The sequence below is a fragment of the Sinocyclocheilus rhinocerous genome, unplaced genomic scaffold (assembly GCF_001515625.1).
Source record: "Sinocyclocheilus rhinocerous isolate Xijiao unplaced genomic scaffold, SAMN03320098_v1.1 scaffold570, whole genome shotgun sequence".
In the NCBI taxonomy this organism is placed as follows: domain Eukaryota; kingdom Metazoa; phylum Chordata; class Actinopteri; order Cypriniformes; family Cyprinidae; genus Sinocyclocheilus; species Sinocyclocheilus rhinocerous.
This window is the reverse complement of record NW_015654050.1, coordinates 643,605-664,342: the sequence shown is the minus strand read 5'-3', so window position 1 is coordinate 664,342 and position 20,738 is coordinate 643,605. Positions and strand designations below refer to the sequence as shown.

Sequence of the window (20,738 nt, the reverse complement as noted above, 5' to 3'; positions counted from 1 at the left end):
TGACCCGCGGTGCGCTTGCGGCATTCTGAAAAGTTGAAATGTGTTTATCTCGATGCGGCGTGGACGCGCCTGGAAAAAATGAGCGCGTCGCACCACGTGCACGTCGCTTCCATTATGAGCGCGCCTGCCGCGCGTCTACATTTGAAATAACGAACTTGATATTACAACATAAGATTGAATAATATGCATTATATTACTTGTTCAAGCTCTTGTTCTGTCCAGGCTGGACTATTGCAATGCTCTCTTGGCAGGTCTTCCAGCCAGTTCTATCAAACCTTTACAATTAATCCAGAATGCGACAGCAAGATTAATTTTTAATGAGCCGAAAAGCACTGGCTACCAGTAGCTGCTCGCATTAAATTCGAGGCATTAATGTTTGCCTACAAAACCACCACTGTCTCTGCACCCCTTTACCTAAATTCATTACTTCAGACTTATGTGCCCTCTAGAAGCTTGCATTCTGCAAGTGAACGACGCATTATTGTTCATCTCAAAGAGGCACAAAATCACTTTCACTGACTTTTACATTAACTGTTCCCTCCTGGTGGAATGACCTGCCCAACTCAATCCGAGCGTGTCCTTAGCCATCTTCAAGAATCGGCTAAAACCACATCTCTTCCATCTTTATTTGACCCTCTAACTCTAGCACTCTCTATTCTAATTCTATTCTAAAAAAAAAAAAAACTAACTCTTGCTTTCTAATCTTTTTGTATTCTATCTGTTTTCTTTTCATTTATTATACAATTAACAAAAGCAAAATGATCTCTAACACTAGCTTGCTCTATTCTTTTTCTATTATATCTGTTTTCTTTTTATTTATTATATTATTTAAAAAAAACCTTGCTACGTGTACTGCGTTAAGCTAACTGAGACTTGTTATAGCACTTGTATATCATTGCTCTTTTGTTGATTTTGATTGCTTCCATTGTCCTCATTTGTAAGTCGCTTTGGATAAAAGCGTCTGCTAAATGACTAAATGTAAATGTAAATGACAAGGTATTAAATGTGGGATACGAGTTGTTCAAAACAAAACAAAACAAAACAACAAAACAAAACAAAACAAAAAACAAAACAAATGAGCACAAAAAAATGAAAACCAAAAAACACAACACAACAAAACAAAAACAAAAACAAACAAAACTGAAAACAAAAATAAATAAAAAAAACAGAAGACAAAACCAAAAATCAATACAACAAAAAACAACACAACAAATCAAATCAAAACAAAATCAAAAACAAGACAAAATCAAAACAAAAATCAAAAAAAAAAAAACAAAAAAAAAAAAAAAAAAAAAAATTTAATTACTGTACAGACTGGAACAGAACTTCTGCTCTAGCTTTGGTACTTTTCTGCTTGTTTTGCCTAATTTTGTAAGTTTAACAAAAGTTGTGTATAAGTGCTTTAATTATGTTAAGACATGCAGCCAACAACATCAGCTGGATCTCATCAGCTGATCTGAAAGCTGCTCAACTAGCCTCAAAACTAGTCCTCATACCTGGATGGAGATTGCACTGATGTGGCGACCGTTGGCATAGCAGTGGCTGCCAGCATCTTGGTTGCCCGGGTAACAGCATGTGTGAGGGTCGGGCCGCCCAGCGCAGAGCTAGCAGCCTGTGTGTGATGTAGGGATGAGCTTTATCACAATCATCATCACAAAGAAAAAAAAAAAGTGTCATTTCGCACTGTAACACTCACCTCCAATCTCTTATAGCAGTCAGCAATGAATTTCTTATGTAGAGATACTGAGTCCTATAAAAAATACACAAAGAAACAAAGAAAATTTTAATTAACAGAGAAATTATATATAAACTGGAATGGCAAGTCTCACAAAAAAAAATTAAACTTTTAATGTTGACCTTCTTCATTTTGGGGTTGAGGTTAATGTAGCTGTAAGTAATGATGAGATGTATGGCTTCATTAGCGATGTCCTCGTCTGGAGATTCCATCGCGATCCTCCAGATGAAGTCCATGCCAGCCAGATCCAATCGCTCCACGCACTGAGAGAGACAATCATATTTTTTCACCCGTCAAGATGGGATTTCCCCACCAATTTCACTGAGGAAAAGCTGGAATCTCATACCAGTTGTGTTCCCTGCCGTTTGAGACGGTGGTCACTGAGGTTCACATTCTCAAAAAAGGTCTTGAAGAGGTTAAACCCTGTAAAACATTGACGAAAGACCACAGAAAACTCACACACTCATAGTTCCACTTTATGCAACTTCACCACATGCTGCTAACAAGGCCATTTCTTTCTGTGAGGGTAAATTTAGCACAGTAAGCGCAGTGGTTTCCTGCAGTACAGAAGACATGTAATACCTCAGGGTGTTATAATGTGGAAATACTGTGGAAGCACTGAGTGAACTCTGTGGTTGAACTTTTACCATTCATAGTGATCTCATAAGGCTCCAGCTTGAGGACCTTCTCTTTAAAGAGCTGCTGTTGAACATCACTCTCTAGATCATGCTGTCCCTTAGTGAACCATTCGAAACACATCTAGAGCAGAGTTGAACACCATCAAAACTACTACATAGTTTGTCGCAATACCAAAATTTCAGCATTTTTTTTTTGTTGAGTATTTGCAACACCAATTTCTACACCACAGAACAGAAAAGTCATTAAACACACTATATTTAACAAGTTAGTGAATATAACAAATAACAAAATGCCATTTAGTCTTTAACCTGACGCTTTTCTTTCAAGCACCATGATTAAACAGCATGATTAAAATTAAAACAAACAAACAAAACACCAAAACAAAATAAAACAAATAACAAGCAAAAAAGACAAAACAAACAAGCAAAGCAAAAAAAAAAACAAACAAAAAAAAAACATAAAACAACACGACACCTCTCGATCCAGCTCGCACACATCCATGCCAGAGACCAAGCATTCCCAGATCTCTTTGGCTCTATTCCAGACCAGGTACAGACTGGCCTCTTGCAGGAAGAATGCAAGGAACTTCAAGTGACTCTCCAAATACTGGAAAAAATGTGACAACAACAATAACAACAACAACATCAGATAGATAAATAAAAACCAACTACTCTGTTTTCATTATTACCAAATGTGAGGCATAACATGAGTCACTTCTGTAGTCTACAAATATATTTTTGTCCTGTGCTAATTTTTGGGTCAAACAACAATTTGATTAATCTTTAAACCAGAGGAAATTAATAGACTTTGTTTACACTATCTTACTTAACCAGAAACTCGACCGCCTTTTTGGAACGATAACACAATTAACAACAAAACCTATGTAATATGTTGTAGATGACTAAAAGTATGCATATTGTATTTGCTACATGTTTGTGTACCGCTGGAAAAAAAAGGAAAATAAATGAATATCATATTTTATTATTATTATAATGTCAAGGTTCATAGTAGTTTTTTTTTTTTAAATAATAATCAAATATTTTATCTAATCAAACTTAGATTTGCACTGTTACACATTTTTTTGAAATTCAGCTTTTTTTTCACACCTTAATAACTGTTATTGGCAAATCTATTTTCAACTGAGCTTTAATTCGTCAAATCACAAAGAGATATTGAACTTGTGACAACACACCTCCTGATAGGAGTACCGCCCATCAACCAGTGTGGACCCAGAAAGACCATTGGATCCAGCGACAGACACGGCCAAGCGATGACATGACACCAGAGAGCCTGTGATCAGCTTCACTATCTCAAAGTTCTTCTTCAGGTCCTGGATTATACTCTAGAGGACACGACAAAGTATAATCCAAAGCCATTTAAAAGCATGAAAAATTAGGCTTATAGTTTAAGTAGTACCACTTGCAGGAAAAAAATGAACAGGCCAGATGGTCCGTCTGGACACCGTCTGCACCTACCTTGTCCTGTTTCTGGTAGGTCTGTTTGATAAAAGACCGCGTAATCTCGTGAAGCTGCCGCAAGGCTGGAACCACCCACACCGTCTGAGGGTTAGTCTGCTGAGACGACTACAATACAAGCACAAACACACAGATATAAACACACAGTGACATCAACCATAATACACACTGTGCATTCATGGAATACAGTAATCTCCATCTGGGTCAATGACGTATAAGTATGCCCACAACTTCCATTCAATGTAATGACTCTAAAAAGGTCATGTGGTATAACCATCAAGTAAAAAAAAATACTAATAAAATATAACAATAATAATAAGATAATAAACTAAAAGTAAAAAAAAAAGTTTTTCAAATGTTCCAAATTTAAAAAATTTACTGAATTATAAATGTAAGTTTTTGAGGAGTCGCACCACATGACATTTTACAATCTGAACTAACCTTGTCTTGTCATAAAATGGTCAAATTATCATATATTTTGAGAGACTTATTGACCTTAAGTCATGAGGGTCTGGGGTCCTCTCTATGATATTTCATTTTGAAACATTTTTTTCTTTATGTTGGATGCACCACCACATGACTGTCTTCTTTTAATGAGGCTTTTTTTCTTTATTGTGATATCAGGACAGTTGTATCTCCCTGACATTTTTTACTTTATAAGCCCCCCAAAAATGCCTTCTAATTCAGAAAGAGGCAAATTCAAGTTATTATATGTGTGACCCACATTTTTATTTATTTGTTTTTAATTAACAGATCAAAGAAATTATCATTACACAATTGACCCATCAAACAACCCAGGTTTTGGTTAGAGTCTTAAATAGTCCACAACAGATTGAAGTCAATAGTCAAAAAGTCATTAGCTGATATTTGGACGTGAAGATCAAACCCTCAGAAGTGCCCTTTGTAAATCACACATATCTTAACAGTCCTTCCCCGTGAATCAAGTGGCAATCATCAGTTTGCAAATCAAATTCTGTTCATGTGAGATTCAGGCTGAGTTATGATTGGTCAGTGTTAAACTAAAGGGGTGGGTCTTCTCTTACTTTAGCCAATGAGCTCGGTTTCTTCTTGCCCCAGGTGCCAGTAAGAAAAGAGACCTGTGTCTCGCTGGGAGACTTTGAATCCTCCTGTATTTGCATCTAAAGACATAAACTTGAGTTGTATTCAGTGAGCGCCACTAAGAGTTTATGCGGCAGACGCTGCACCCAAATCACACCAGAGGCTGAAGCGCAAAGATTGAGCAAAGTGAATGTCTGTCTGTGTGTGTGTGAGATGAGGCAAGCTGAAACTAGACTGCCAAAAATATACATCTAGAGCCAGAGACAGAACAACACCTTTATACTCCCAGATCAGCTCTTAAAATAGCCCACTGCACAGATTCTAGCCTGAGAGAGAAGCCAGGAAGCTCGAAAATGTGTGTCATTGCGTTGCTGTGTGACTATGTATGCATATTTTGTGTTTATGGTCCATAATCTTCTGAATATGGATCTTCAGGAAGGAGCACAAAGCAGATGGAGTAGCACAGGAGATGTGTGTGAGAGTGAGGGACCCTCACTCCAATTTAGACCACCAGAAGCAAGCCAGACAGTGACTTTCCATAATGACAGAACGACAAATAATAGTGACATCATAAAAAAAGAAACATATTCATGTTAGTTATTTATCTAAATCCATTCATACACTAGAGGTGAAGAGTGCAATAGTCTTTGGAGTTTGTGGTATTATGGGAATTATGATATGAGCTCACCTTCTTGATATCTTCGATGCATTTGATGATGTAGTTCCTCTTGATGGTTTCTTTGACAGCGTATGCGTCGCTGAGGATGGTGAGATGTTCTTCCAGGGCCTGCTGTACTAGAGTGGTAGGAAGGGTGGGGAGATGCGCCAACTCCCACAATACCTCCAACACCTGAATCACAAGCCACAATCACAAGGCTGCATTTATTTGATTAAAAATACAGTAAAAAAAAAAGCTATATTGTGCAATATTATTACAATTTAAAATATTTGAAAATATTTTGTCATTTACTCCTGTGATGCAAAGCTGAATTTTCAGCATCATTTCTCCAGTCTTCAGTGTCACACGGTCCTTCAGAAATCTTTCTAATATTCTGATTTGCTGCTCAAGAAACATTTCTTATGACTATTAATGTTGAGAAACAGTTGTGCTGGCTAATAACTGTAATATGTTTTGTTCAGGATCCTTTGATTAAAAGAAAGTTTATAAAAATAGCATTTGAAATATATTTTTTTGCATTGTTACTGATTAAAAGTATTAATTTCAGGAAAAAAAATCATATAAAGGAAGTGTAGGTGTTAGCATATTAAATGGTAAATAGCACATTAAAATCTGCTGTCAAATATAGAAAATAACCTGAATGAAGTTTAACCAGAGCACCTTCAAGTGGCATGTGAAAGTAAAGAAATATATAGATTGTATTATATAATTCTTATATGAAATATTAAACAAAAAAATAACAACAACAACAATATTATTATATAATTACTCTGTGTTCTAAAATGATCTAATATAATAATTAGGTGGTTTGAGTTTCAAAAAATAGTGTGAATCAAATATTTAAATATTAAAGTATTTAAATATTCTAAATATTATATTCATGTATTCAGTATTTGTTTACAGATACATTTTATATTTATATTCCTCATGCATTTTATGATTTAATGTAAATAAATGACCTCTTAACGTTAAATAGTTAATTGCAATTATTTGTCTCCCAATTATTCGACAATGACTATTTGACAGCCATCCAATTATTTCAGTAAACAAACAAAAATACATTACAGTTCAAACTTTCACCAGCTTCAACAATTCTACATTAATCACTGGCTGTCACATTTCAGCACTGTAGCCTATTAGCAGCTAAATGGGTCCAAAGCCCAACTTTCAGTTCAGTTTTAGTTGAGAGTCAGAAATGCACATACAGTTTCGTGACGGCACATACCTTTCCTGTGGTCGCCTCAGAGCGAGCCTCCCTGCCGATCCGTCCAATCAGACTCAGAAGCTTCTGTCTCACACGATCACTCTCAACCTCCCAGCTCTGAAAACACACAAGGCACAGTCAGAAACACAGCTCATAAAGATGAAAGAGTCTGAGATGGATGGTGGACAAGACCTTCTGTATGAGGACGAAGAGGTGGCTGAGCTGGTCAAAGTTGAACTTGACGGCAGCAGCAGCGATGATGGTGTGGATGTTCTCAATCACAGTGGAGGACTGACCAGCCTGCACACAAAACATCCTTCGTCAACATGTTGCACGTATAAACAAATTATAGAAACTTAATTTAAATTTTAATTTAAACTTATTTTATTATAATATAATAATAAGGCAGGCTAACCATGCCAGTTATTGCATTACTGTTATTTTTAGTGAAAAAAAAAAAAGGATTTATTTTGATAACTTTTAATATGCTCAGCTGAGATCACAAAAAGAAATAAGTGATCTTGAGACAAGACGACATAAAAAAACAATAATGCACAACCTCAGTGGGCTTCCAAATCTTTGGGAACTGTCATTATTTTTGCAAATCAGGCTAGTGCCGCTTTGAACTCAAAATCCTTGTACTGTTATAGGATGCAGTCCTTGTCTTGTGAATTAATCTCAAGATTGTTCACAGCTTCATTTCCATTCTGAAAATCAATGGCCATGTGGATGGACGCCAATTGAAATTCTTTCTATTAATTTAGTTCTTATTCAAATGTCTCAAGACATTTGAGAGCTTTCTGTGCAGTATATTTCTCAGAAACAATGTCAGAAATTCATGCAGCTTTGAGGGAGCACTGATTTGAAGACACAGCTCACCTGTATTTTCCATATTTTGGAGAGTTCATCCAATGAGAGCTTACTGCCCAACAGCTCAATGATTCCCTTTATTCTGTCACAGTACTGGGCCTGGTCAATGTTTCCTACAGCACACACACACACACACAGAGAGAGAGAAATATTTTACTTATTTATTTTTAATTAAAAAAAGACTTATTTTCATACAGCACTGGATGCAATTAAAAATACTCTTAAAATAAGAGACTAGCTCCATTACAAACCCATTGATGTAAAAAAAACTCTTAAAAGTTTTTCATCACTTACCATCACATTTACAGACATATAAAAAAATTATATTTTTCCTTTTTTACTCTCAACTTTAGAACTGGTACTTTTATAAACCGAAATTATAGCTTGATTTTTTTTTTTTACTCTTTACAATCTCAGCAACCTTATACTAAAGACTCCCCAAAAAGCATTGAAAAATAATAATAATAAATCCTTATGAACATTAAATACACCAAATAACATCATACATTTATTATAGTTTAAAAAACAGATGGTTTCTCTCAAAAAAAACCAAAAACAAAGGCCATTTAGAAAAATAAGAGAAAGAAACAGAGCACAAGTGAAAGACAAAGGCACAAAAAATGAAAGTAAAACAAAAAGAAAGCAAAAGGAAGAGTGCAAAGAGAAAGTTAAACCAAACAAAGGCATTAAAGTGAAAGAGAGGAGCAAAAGAGAAAGTGAAGGGGGAAAAGAGAAAGTTTCAAGAGAAATGCAAACAGAACAAAGAGAGAAAGGATAATGAGGCGTGTCGAATAAAGACAACTGAATAAAGAGATGACACAAATGAGTGGGTGAGGTGAAAAGGCTTCAGGCACAAAGCAACAGTTTGAGATTCTGGTTTCTGAACACTTTAACACATAGATGATTCGCTCAGTGTGAAAGTGTGAGTGTCCACATGCACTGCCTTCAGTTTCCAGTCTGAAAATACCAATAGATTTGTCATTGTTTTTTTTCATTCAAAACTGGTTTTTATTTAGTTATCATCTCGTTTTCGTCAGTGAAAAATGTTTGATGAAAATTATGATAAAAAATTATTTGTCCATAAAATTAACATTGATTCTAAGTACACACTGTTGTCTTACCGTCTCCCGCTTTAAATGCTCAACTGCACTGTTTTAATGCTAAATTATGTCCACATTTTAATCTGTTCTTCAGTATCATTGATATATTATAGTTTTCGTTTCTAGTCTATCTATCTATCTATCTATCTATCTATAGTTAACATAGGGCTGGGCGATATAGCTAAAAATGTTATCAACGATATAATGTTTCATATCGTTCGGTATCGATAATTATTGACATTTTTATTGACGTTTTTATACAACCTTTTTTAAAACAAAAAGCAATAGAAATAAAATGTTTAAATTTAAACACTGTATTTATAATTAACACAATTTATTGAGACAAAACAAATATTTTAGTTTTAACAATCAAACACAATAAAAATTAAACAAATATCTCATTTCTAATGTTTTATATGCAGATTAAATAGGTCTTTATTGTATAGGTCGAATTGTCTCCCGGACGTGTTTTCCAAAAGTTTAAACTGTTTTAACTTTGCATGGCTTTCTATACGTCTCTTGTGAGACGCGAGTGCAGGAGTCATATTTGTCCGTCTAGAAAATGCGCTGAATATGCGTTCTGTGTGAATGGCTTGTTTTCGGTTTTAACCTAATCAAGATCTTCTCCGCATTGAGCTTCTATATTTCTCTAATATTTTGAATGAATAACGCAGCAGCGGCGCGTCTCGTGGGCTAGACTAACAAAACATTAAAATGCAACAACGTCACATACATCACCGCATCTCGCGCGCCACTGATGACATACCCTGATGCACACCTAACATTCAAATGCAAATGTTTATTTTAAATTCGACTAATATTCATTCTGTATTCACAATCTCCTCAGATGACGCTCCCTGACGCACTCCTAACATTCAAATGCAAATGTTTATTTTAAATTCGACTAATATTCGACAGGCACAGCACTCATTTCAGCATGTGTTCATGTTTGTGTGTGCTGTCTGCGTCACTCATAGTACGTGCCTATATCGTGCGCTATATCGAACATTTTTTCTATCGATATCGAAGGTGTACCGTCGATAAATATCGATACCGTTTTATCGCCCAGGCCTAAGTTAACATTTCTTAAATTTCAAGTAACAAAAATATTTTCTATGGTTTTAGTTAACGATAATAACTCTGAATTTTATCTCAGAAAAAAATCTGTTTTCTGTATTATTTCCCATGTATGGCCTGTACGGTAAACCGATATTAAAGTAGACGATTAGCAGATCCAATATGAGTTAGATATGAAACTGAATGTTCATATGTTTAGGGACCGTCTTACCTTCCAAAGCTATTGACAGTACTGAGTTTTCTACCAGCCAGTCCAGGAGTCGGTCTGTGTCGATGGCGTTCTTCACAGTCTTGGAAACTGTGCTTTCCTCAATGAGTTTCGTGACCTATCACAACACAAAGCCGTCAACTTGAAGAAAGACCTCAGGCGTGAACTTTAAGCTCCAGAGCACTAATATGTGGAAAGGAATTTGAACCTCTTTGAGGGAGTTCATTTTGGCACTGAAGTGGGGCGTCTTGAGCATTCGGAGAAGGATGTCCAGCCGAAGGTCATCCACGATGTTCACCAGCTCCCGCTGGAAACGCATGCAGAGGAGCTTAATGGCCGACAAGAGCTCTGGAATACTCACCAAACGCTTTAGAGAGAAAGAGACGTACACCGGTGAGTCAAAGTCTCTCAAACGTTACAGAAATTTTAAACAGGATGACTTTTCAATAATTTAAAGCATGGGACTGTACTTCAACATACCAATGCAAATAAACAACACTTAAATTTTGCAAATCATTTTCACTCTGAGGATTATGTAAATTTTTGTCTCTCTCTGAAGAAAAAAAAAATCCCTGAATGAAACAAAATGCACTTTCATTTATGAGGGTAAAAAAAACACTGGTGTGTAATTTGTGTGACAAAATCTTTTTTGAAAGGTTTCTCAGACTAAATTCTCACACTATAAAACTAAAACGAATGAAGAAATGCATGCACCTGCCTTACCTTGTCTTTCAGGTCTTTCTCCTCCAGGTTCTGCACATATGTTATCATCTTATGGATGACTGGGTCCAGCATGGGCTACAAAATACAACAACCACTTCAAGCTGAAGGTCACATTGCAGAGTGTCCTTGAAATTTCTCTTGTAACCACAGTTCAAAAACATGTTGATTTAAATGTATTCTTTATGATTCAATATCATTTTGCCATTTACACCAGGTAAGTCTGACTATACATAGAAGATATCTAAGGTTCTACTATACGTGATAGGAAAGTATGGAATAATGTATAGTCAGCTGGTTATTGGAGCAAGATAAACCCATAGAGGGTGATCAAGAGCCCAGAGTTGAGAGGATGTTAACACGCTACCTTCCAAATAAGTAAATAAACGGACATGAAATGTTGATTTAAACTTGAATAATTTTATGATATGAAAATAATGTAATCCATCAGTCTGTAATGTAATCTATCGGCTTTCTCAGATTTCTGAGAGGGTATTTTTAAACAAATTGGTGTCTTGAACACCTAACTTATCTAAATTTAAAAAAAAAATGTTTTACTAGTTTACCTAGATAAGAATAAATTCAAAATTATTGAAATAAACTTGTCAGCCTAATTAACGGACTTGACTCCAGAACTTCTGACCAATCAGAATCGAGTATTCCAGGGTGAGAACAGATGAGCTGTGAAAACACTCACCTGCACCAGGCTGGAGTTGAGGTATTCTGCACACATGCCGAGCGGCTGAACCAGAGCTGATACACACTGAGGAAACACACATATACACATGTACATTCTACTATGAATGTAACCTCAGAAACAAATCAGTAATCAAAAAAATACATCATTTTTCCCTGCTAAAAGCAAAATGTTTGTCTAAGCTGGAGACATGACACAGCAACAAAGGGTAAGCAAACTCTTAAAGGAACAGCTTGACAAGAAATGAAAATTCTGTCATGATTACTCACCAGCAAATAGTTTCAAACCTGTATGACTAACTTCCGGCAGTGGCATAAAAACAATTTCTGTGGATCAAGTGCTGCTGTATGACAAAGTGCAATGAGAAGATTCTTTACATTTTCAGCATACAGGTTTGGAATGACATGAGGGTCAATGCATGAGCAAATGATGACAGAATTTTCATTTTTAGGTAAACATTTCTTTAATGGCCAAATAGAGGAACCTGATTAAACAGTAAACCATAACTACAAAATCAGGGATTTTATACAACATTCACACAACATCTCTCAGCTGGCATACATCTCTTTAGAGATATATGCCAGCACAGATGAATCACTCCTCTGTTCAGCATCAAATGACTTCTCATCCATTGGAGAGAGTGAATGAATCAGTCCAGTCAGTGGAGGAGAGGAGACGGCATCCATCTCTTGTTTTCTCGCTTTAATTGACTCTTTCCCTCACTACAAATTAAATGGTTACTGTAGAAGGGCATCCCTTTATGTTTGAGATTAAAACATCCTTCCTTTACGTGGCCACAGCAGGTTGTATGTGTCCCTGAAAAGAATTCCTATCCTTACACTCGCCTCCAACTTCCTGTTCCTGTGTTAAGGCCATTAATATGCAAATCCTAAATCAAAGCATCTTTTCCCTGTCGCCAGCTCCATCTCTCAGCCCTGGCACCCAGATCATGCTAATGCCCACTTTCAAAAGACAAGCGGGCGGAACCAAAAACAAGGCGACTTCACAGCTCCGAGACAAGAGGGAGCATTTACACGCTCGCACTAAAGGGGGAGCAGACACATCGTCTGTTAAAAATAATGAAGCCGTCAAACACTCAGTGGTTTAGATGAAAATAATATTAAAGGCGCCTTTTACCCCAGGGAGCCTTTAGTGCCTACTCTATAAAAATTTTTTTTTTTTTTTTTTAAATACAGTATCTATCAGATGAGATTAGGAACATTTCTGAGGTTTTTTTTTACAAACAAACAAACAAACAAAAACATCAACACTGATGGTAGTAAACTTTAAACGAGGGCTGTCGCGGTGAAGGAATTTCCCCTTGCGGTAAATTTGAGTGGCTCAACTGCGCAATATGCAGTATTATCACCATATACATACATGCATACATACATACATATACATATATATATATTAGGGATGTGCGGGTCTAGTCGACTAAACGGTACAGCTCCTACTAGTCGACACTGAAAACAATAGTCGATTACACGACAAAAAAAAAAACAAAACCATGATTTTATCATTCAAATTACCATCTTAACATTGCATTTAAAACATTTTAAATAACAAGTTAAAATAAAACGTTTGAAAAATAATACATTATTTTAAAAAGTTTATCTGGGCGAAAACTACATTTTTACCTCAGACCCCACATGCGTTTTCTTCGTGTCAGTTGCAGCGAGTTCAAAAATGACCATGCGAAAGACGAGAAGGTGTGGGATTATTCTGAATTAGAAGGAAACTGAAAAGGTTTGTGTAAACTGTGTAATGTCACACATATATATATATATATATATATATATATATACACTGTATATATACACACGTAAATATTTTTAATATATATATACATGTATGTTTGTGTATTTATATATACATAATAAATATACACATTTATTATGTAAACATATATTATGTAAACAAAAAACTTTTATTTTGGATGTGATTAATCGCGATTAATCGTTTTACAGCACTATACATACAGCATATATACAGCACATATGTAAGTTCTGATCTTTGGCGGCAAGGGACTGTCTTTAAACCGTTCATTCAACTACACATTCAAAAATGCTGATTCATTCAAAGAGAGTTGTAATTAAACACGCTGTTGAAATCATTTGAACTTTGAGCGCCACTTTAGAAGGCTCAGCTGACCAGCAATGCGTCAATGCTAAGATTTCGCTTTACTTGGACATGACGACCTATATTCACAGATATATATGACTCAGCCTGAAGGACAGACGCAGGTAATTGCATGCACTCAGTCGATCTCTCTCTCATTCATTGTCTGTTTAGGCTTGTTAAGTGCAAATCTACGGTGCCTCTGTACAAATCAGCATGGTACACATTGTGTTATCATTGCTAACTTATTTAATATTCAGTACACATGCACAGTGCAAAACCAGAAGGGTGTAACGCCCGAGGGGCTGAAATGCAGGGCTCTAGCTCTGATCTGGCACACAGAAAACGATTTGACTGAAAATTTATCAGAAGAGATGAAAGAAAGATTGTGGTCATCTGCGCAATTCGGAAAAAGAGGCGGCTTTTCTGCATTAGATATGTTTTTTTTTTTCTTTCTTTCTTTTACTCTTTGTACAGCAGTTATTGATCGTTCTAAATGAATTGTTTAATGTAGAATATGTGTTACATAAAAACTTGAAATGTAGAACATATAAAAAAGTGCTCGTGGCTCGTCTGCCAGTGGGTGCCCCCCCACGCATAAAAGTGAAACTCCGCCTATGATTGTGCTGTTACTCCTTTCGAGCCGAATTTCACAAAATTGGGTGTTATTTATGGGGAGTAGAATTATTTATTTATTTCAATGAATGTAATCGATTAAATATCATAATATTTAGGCTATAATATTAAATCAGGTTGGTTTGTATTGCTGACGTAATATGTAAATGATATGCGTGCGGCCCGCGAGACTTGCACTTGGACCATAGTGCGGCCCGGTGGAAAAAAAGGTTGAGAACCACTGGTGTAACCTTACGAAAAAATAATGCGGTTGCTGCGGTTCTTGTGTTCCTCTGACTCGTCAATATTATTGCGGTTTTATTGCGGTTATCGCAACACCCCTACTTTAAACCAAAACAAAAAATCGAAGTAAAGCAAACAAAAAACAAAATACAAAACAAAAACCAAACCACAAAGCCAAAACACAAAACCCAAACCAAACAAAAACATGACGTAACAGACAAATATGTTTAACCAAAAAAAAAAAACGGAATTTGTTTTTAGATGTTCTAGCACATCTAGTTTATCTAAATAAAAAAAGAAAGAAAAAAAAAGATTTTTACTAGTTTATCCAGATGAAAAAAAAAAAGATCTAAATAATCTAGATAAATGTGTTTATCTAATAGGTTGTTTGCACATGACGCATGGCGCGAAATGCAGCTGGAGGGCAGGAAGTGATTTTTCTATATAGGAATCGCTAGCAGAAACTCAAAATGCCTATGTTTTGCATTGTTTATGGATGGAAATATATAAATAGATACAGGGCTGCCAACTCTCACGCATTCAGCATGAGACAGTCAGAATTCACTCAATGCTAAACTCCACACGTAGACACGATGTAAATAAGATATTATAAAAAAAAAAAAAGATCTAAATAATCTAGATAAATGTGTTTATCTAATAGGTTGTTTGCACATGACGCATGGCGCGAAATGCAGCTGGAGGGCAAGAAGTGATTTTTCTATATAGGAATCGCTAGCAGAAACTCAAAATGCCTATGTTTTGCATTGTTTATGGATGCTCAAATCGGCCAAACCACAAGGAGCTTGTATCGTGTACGAAAATTTGTTGTTCATAAGGAGGGAAAAGGCAAGAAATTGACTGAAAAATGCAGGAAAATGTGGCTGAGTCTGCGGTCGGGAGGAGCCGAGTGGGATAATGCTTGTGTGTGCAAATGGTTAATATAAGATATAATAATATGTTAAGATATTAATAAAGAAATATATAAATAGATAGAGGGTTGCCAACTCTCACGCATTCAGCATGAGACAGTCAGAATTCACTCAATGCTAAACTCCACACGTAGACACGATGTAAATAAGATATTATAAGTGCAGTTTAGAGAGCTTCATTGATTATAACGGAACATTGTGAGATTGCGATAAATTGAAGTGAGTGACAGCTTTTTAGTGATTATATGGAAGCGCTATTTGCTCGCTTTCTAGGCTATAATCAATTCAGAATTTGAATAAAAGTTTTGTTTTACATGCTGCTAACAGGACCAGCGGCCACATACCCTGTACATGCAGCATGTACTCATATAAATGCGGTATTCACTTTCGAAATAGCTTGTTTGCAATCAGGGTTAGTTCAGGTAAGCAATTGCTTAGCCTGGAAATTGAAGTATTTCAATTTAGTTGAAAAATCGCTCCTTTTCATAACATAAGGATCACGTCCAACATGTGTTGTGATTTTCTGTTTATACCTTTCTCTTGTAATAGTGTCTAAACCAGTACAGTACGGACTTTCCTCCATCTCATCCATTCTGCTTTTCACTTCCTGCCCTCCATCTGAATTTCGCGCGTCATCAGAATCACGTGATTGCAAACAAGCTATTGACTCACAATCAACTTGTGTTCCATCCCGTCTATCTGTCTGTCCCTATAAAACATTAGTTGGTGTTTGAGAGCTGTGTGGTAGAATTTTTTGCCATTATCCCACTAAACTCAATTTTTTATATTTTTCAGACAAGCGTACCACCTCAGAGGGCTTGATGAGAAATAGCGTTTAAAAGAATATCTTAATAACTGTCCTGAATGCTCTTTTTTTCCAGCCATATGAATGTGGCATCTCATGTTCTCTCATCCCCCTGCTCTCGTCTCTTTCTCACTGTCTGCTGTGAGTAGGATGCTCTCCGTGATGGTGATAAACATCCTGAGCTCTTTAGCACACATGCTATAATAGAATCTGCTCTCGTTCAGCTCGCTCTCTCTCTCTTCATCTCAGTCATTCTGCCTCTTTTCATCCAGACACCCATACTTTGATGGATTATCCATGAATTATCCATTCATTTCTTTGCAATTCCATTAAGATGCTAACAGGTCTCTCAACCCAAAGATAGCCAGTCCTGCTTATATCTGGGACATCTAAAGTTGCAGCCTGTACCGAGTGTGCAACCAACAGCTCTTTTATATTTAAGGTGTGGTACAAGGTTATTATTTAGCGTTTTCAAATTTGTTTTAATTTGAAACCCTTTTTTTCAAAGTTTCCATTTTCTTTACATCACAATTTCGTTTTAGTCCATTTCAGTAGAAATGCTAAGAAATAATTTGAGGAAATAACAGAACATTGGCAGAGTTTACATTTACATCTACACTAAACAAGCTTTGAGGAAAGAAGCCGCATGCGTTTACACAGAAATCACAATTACAGGAAACAACGTTTTAGCTCAGTAATTTCGGTTGCTTGATTCTCAACTAAATATAATTATGTCGCATTCACTTCACAAGGGATGCACCAAAATTTGGGCTGACACAGATAAGCCAATAATTATAATTATTATAATATCAACAATAATTGTCATATTTTTATTGGCCTTGGACATATGCAATAAATAACGATTTCACTTTACATCACTAACATTTAAAGACATCCAGAGTTCACAGTCTTACCCCAATCTCCATCTCGTCCTGGTTGAGCTTGCACTGAATTGCTGTGAAGCCTCCCATCTCTCCAAACTGCAAATATAAGCCAGAGACATATTCAGAGTCATCGAACACCACATAGATCTGTCTAATGTCAGGTAATATATTATAATATAACTCCTTCTATCAGTGTGTGTTTCTTAAGTTCTTACCCGATTCACCAAGTCCACCAGCCAGCCGTGAGGTTCCTGGTCCAATCAGAACACAAAACATAACGTAGTAAAACGAACATAACGTAGCAAAACAACGTAGTTTCTTTGCAAGTTATATCATTTTATCTTAAGAGAATATACTATACTTCATGGTGTAAAACTCAATTACTTAAACATAAATGACTCCTTATTGCTGTGCAGTTAACAAGTTTCTTAGTTGCAAAAATACACGAACAGACATAGTTTTTGCCATCAAAAAGTACAATTTCTTAATCATAAACTTCCTGACTCTTTCATTCACTATCTTCCCATCAAACATGGACACTTTTGAAAAGGGCCTTCTAGAGGAAAAAGAGAAAAGAAAATTCCACTATTTTGCTGAAAACGTGTGTTGGAATCTTCAAAACCAGTTTTTTCTGTCCTTTAGCAAGGACTGTCAAGTCAACTGTCAAGCCAAAAGCACACGTACGCACCCACACATGTACATTTGCAGTACCTTCTGGTAGCTGGAGCTGGGAGAAACAGCGAACATGCTGTCCTCTCCAAACACTTCTGCCCAGTTCCTCTGACAGGCCTTCATCCGATTCTTAAAGTGATACTCATTATCAGGGTTAAAAGCCTGTCAATACAAAAGTACAGGGAAACAAGTTAAGCCCAGGATGGTCTGACATAGGTCCATGTTCACAATATATTTGCAGTGAATTTGTTCGTAATATGAAATTACGCAACTCTCATAAGATTGATAGATAACCCAAGTTGAGTTTCTTCCTTCTGTTGAACACAAAAGAAGATATTTTGAAGAATGCTGGTAACAAAACAATTTCTGGTCAGCTGTTATTATTTTTTCCATACTATGGAAGTCAATGGCTACTGACAACTGTCTATTCCCCAACATTCTTCAGAATCTTCTTCTGTGTTACCAATATTCAGAAGAAAGAAACACACACACACACTCGTGTATATATATGTAAATATTGCATAGTATACATTTAACATTTATGTATTATGTATTGCATTAAAAATAACATTTATGCATACAACACAAGTGATATTAATTATATGAAATAAATAAATAATTACTTGCTTCATATAAATTGATTAATATATTTAATTTAACAAGAAATCCATTAAATATAATTATTTGGTGAAAATTTTGTGACAAACTTATTTTTACTAAAATATTACTAGAATATTTATCTAGAACTATTTTAGATACACTTTTACAACATTTTCTATACTTTTTTTAATTCCTATTTTCCTATACTTCCTTCCTTGGTGTATTTTACTTCTTACATTAAAGTTTATGAATCTACTTGGCTACAATAACTGTTTGGTTAAAATGTTCATTTGCTAAAAATGTTAATTTCTGATAAAAAAAAATATATAAATGTTAATATTATAAAGATCGAAGGGAAAACACATAAGGAATATTGCCAAAAAGATATATATTTTTTGTTGCATCATCCAGTCTTAGTCAGATGTTTTGTAGAAGCTAACCACAGTAACTAGTATGTAATAGCAAAAGGGTGTGTGTACCATAGTGAGAACTCCCATGAGGCCGATGGGTATCGGATCCTGTTTGACTCTCTCCGCGACCAGATCCACCAGCAGCATTAGCATGTTGTAGATGCCCTCATGAATCTCGGTTCCCCACTTGTGCACCGCACTGGACGTCAGCAACTACAACACCATTTAACACCTTCATTTTTAATCTTACCACATCTCACCATTTCTAACAACTTATTACAAACTCCTGAGAGCTTTTGTGTTTACATGTCTGCTTATTCAAACACACACACACACACACCTTTTTGAAGGCTTCAGGCATGCAACGGTCAACAAATCTCTTACAGTTCTCATCTGCATCAGCCAGGCCTACAGTGAGGAAAAGAGATTTCAGATGTGACATTTTTTTCTACAGAACACAAATATCCAGACATGTACATAAAAAAAGCCAGAAGAACTCACCCAGTCTGGCCAGGCAGGTGGAGGCGATGAGGCACTTGCCGAGAGATTCCTCTCTCTTGTACGGGATGGACCAGTGATCAGTGAACACTCTGCTCTCCAGCTCATACAGATTAGTGGTGGGGAACTCCATACTGTTCCCAGAACAGTTTCCGTTCTCATCATTACTCCTCTATAAGAGACAGAAAGACAGAGATGTGTCACAATATGAAGATTTGTGGTTACTAATTTTTCATGTATTACAGGCTCTTAAAGGGGTCCTATTATGCTCTTTTACAAAGTCTTGATTTTGTTTTGGGGGTGTACTAGAACAGGCTCTCATACTAGGTTGTTCGAAAAACACATAATTTGTCACATATTTTACATTATTACAACACCTCTCTCCTCAGTCTGGCATGAACGGCTCGAATAGTTCCTGTATCAAATGAAGGCCTGCCTTCTGAAATACGAAATGTGCTGTGATTGGTTAGCTGGGCCAGTGTGTGCTGTGATTGGTTAGCTGGGCCAGTGTGTGCTGTGATTGGTTAGCTGGGCCAGTGTGTGTTGTGATTGGTTAGCTGGGCCAGTGTGTGTTGTGATTGGTTAGCTGGGCCAGTGTGTGCTGTGATTGGTTAGCTGGGCCAGTGTGTGCTGTGATTGGTTAGCTGGGCCAGTGTGTGCTGTGATTGGTTAGCTGGGCCAGTGTGTGCTGTGATTGGTTAGCTGGGCCAGTGTGTGCTGTGATTGGTTAGCTGGGCCAGTGTGTGCTGTGATTGGTTAGCTGGGCCAGTGTGTGCTGTGACTGGTTAGCTGGGCCAGTGTGTGCTGTGACTGGTTAGCTGGGCCAGTGTGTGCTGTGACTGGTTAGCTGGGCCAGTGTGTGCTGTGATTGGTTAGCTGGGCCAGTGTGTGCTGTGATTGGTTAGCTGGGCCAGTGTGAACTGGACTTTGAGCTTTGTAACTTTGCAGACCTTTTTTATGCTCAAACAGCAACATTACAGACTAACTAAAGTTGAAAAAGTGAAAAAGCATAATAGGACCCCTTTAAAGCTTTTACATCAGTTTGGGGCCAGGGTCTCTTAAGTTCAGCAAGGCTACATTCGTTATTTCTGATCAAAAATATAGTAAAAAAATATAGTAATATTGCCAAACATTATTACAATTTAAAATAACTATTTCTATTTAAATAATGATCAGAATGTAAATGTAATTTATTCCTGTGATGCAAAGCTGAATTTTCAGCATCATTACTCCAGTCTTCAGTGTCACATGATCCTTCAGAAATCATTCTAATATGCTGATTTGGTGCCCAAGAAACATTTCTGATTATTATCAAATAGTTGTGCCGTTTAATATTTTTGTGGAAAGCATGGTATTTTTTTTTCAGGGTTTTTTGATGAATAGAAAGTTTAAAAGAACAACATTTATTTGAAATAGAAAACTTTTCATATATATTTTTTTTCACACACACACACACACACACACACTCTCTCACACATACACACACACACACTCTCAC

The 20,738-nt window shown here is 36.4% G+C and overlaps 1 protein-coding gene across 1 annotated transcript in view; it reads right to left on the bottom strand.

Annotated features, from left to right (window-relative positions):
* LOC107716549 (ubiquitin carboxyl-terminal hydrolase 24-like) overlaps window positions 1–20,738 on the bottom strand; it is a 98,085-nt gene that overhangs the window by 36,959 nt on the left and 40,388 nt on the right. The window contains 23 exon segments of the mRNA XM_016523025.1: window positions 1,497–1,612; window positions 1,697–1,750; window positions 1,858–1,998; window positions 2,082–2,158; window positions 2,383–2,494; window positions 2,849–2,980; window positions 3,567–3,716; window positions 3,850–3,957; window positions 4,893–4,988; window positions 5,597–5,758; window positions 6,813–6,908; window positions 6,984–7,091; window positions 7,671–7,774; window positions 10,050–10,164; window positions 10,255–10,413; window positions 10,770–10,844; window positions 11,464–11,529; window positions 17,091–17,156; window positions 17,276–17,311; window positions 17,772–17,894; window positions 18,812–18,955; window positions 19,083–19,150; window positions 19,244–19,412. Coding sequence (XP_016378511.1) covers window positions 1,497–1,612; window positions 1,697–1,750; window positions 1,858–1,998; window positions 2,082–2,158; window positions 2,383–2,494; window positions 2,849–2,980; window positions 3,567–3,716; window positions 3,850–3,957; window positions 4,893–4,988; window positions 5,597–5,758; window positions 6,813–6,908; window positions 6,984–7,091; window positions 7,671–7,774; window positions 10,050–10,164; window positions 10,255–10,413; window positions 10,770–10,844; window positions 11,464–11,529; window positions 17,091–17,156; window positions 17,276–17,311; window positions 17,772–17,894; window positions 18,812–18,955; window positions 19,083–19,150; window positions 19,244–19,412 — 2,477 coding nt within the window.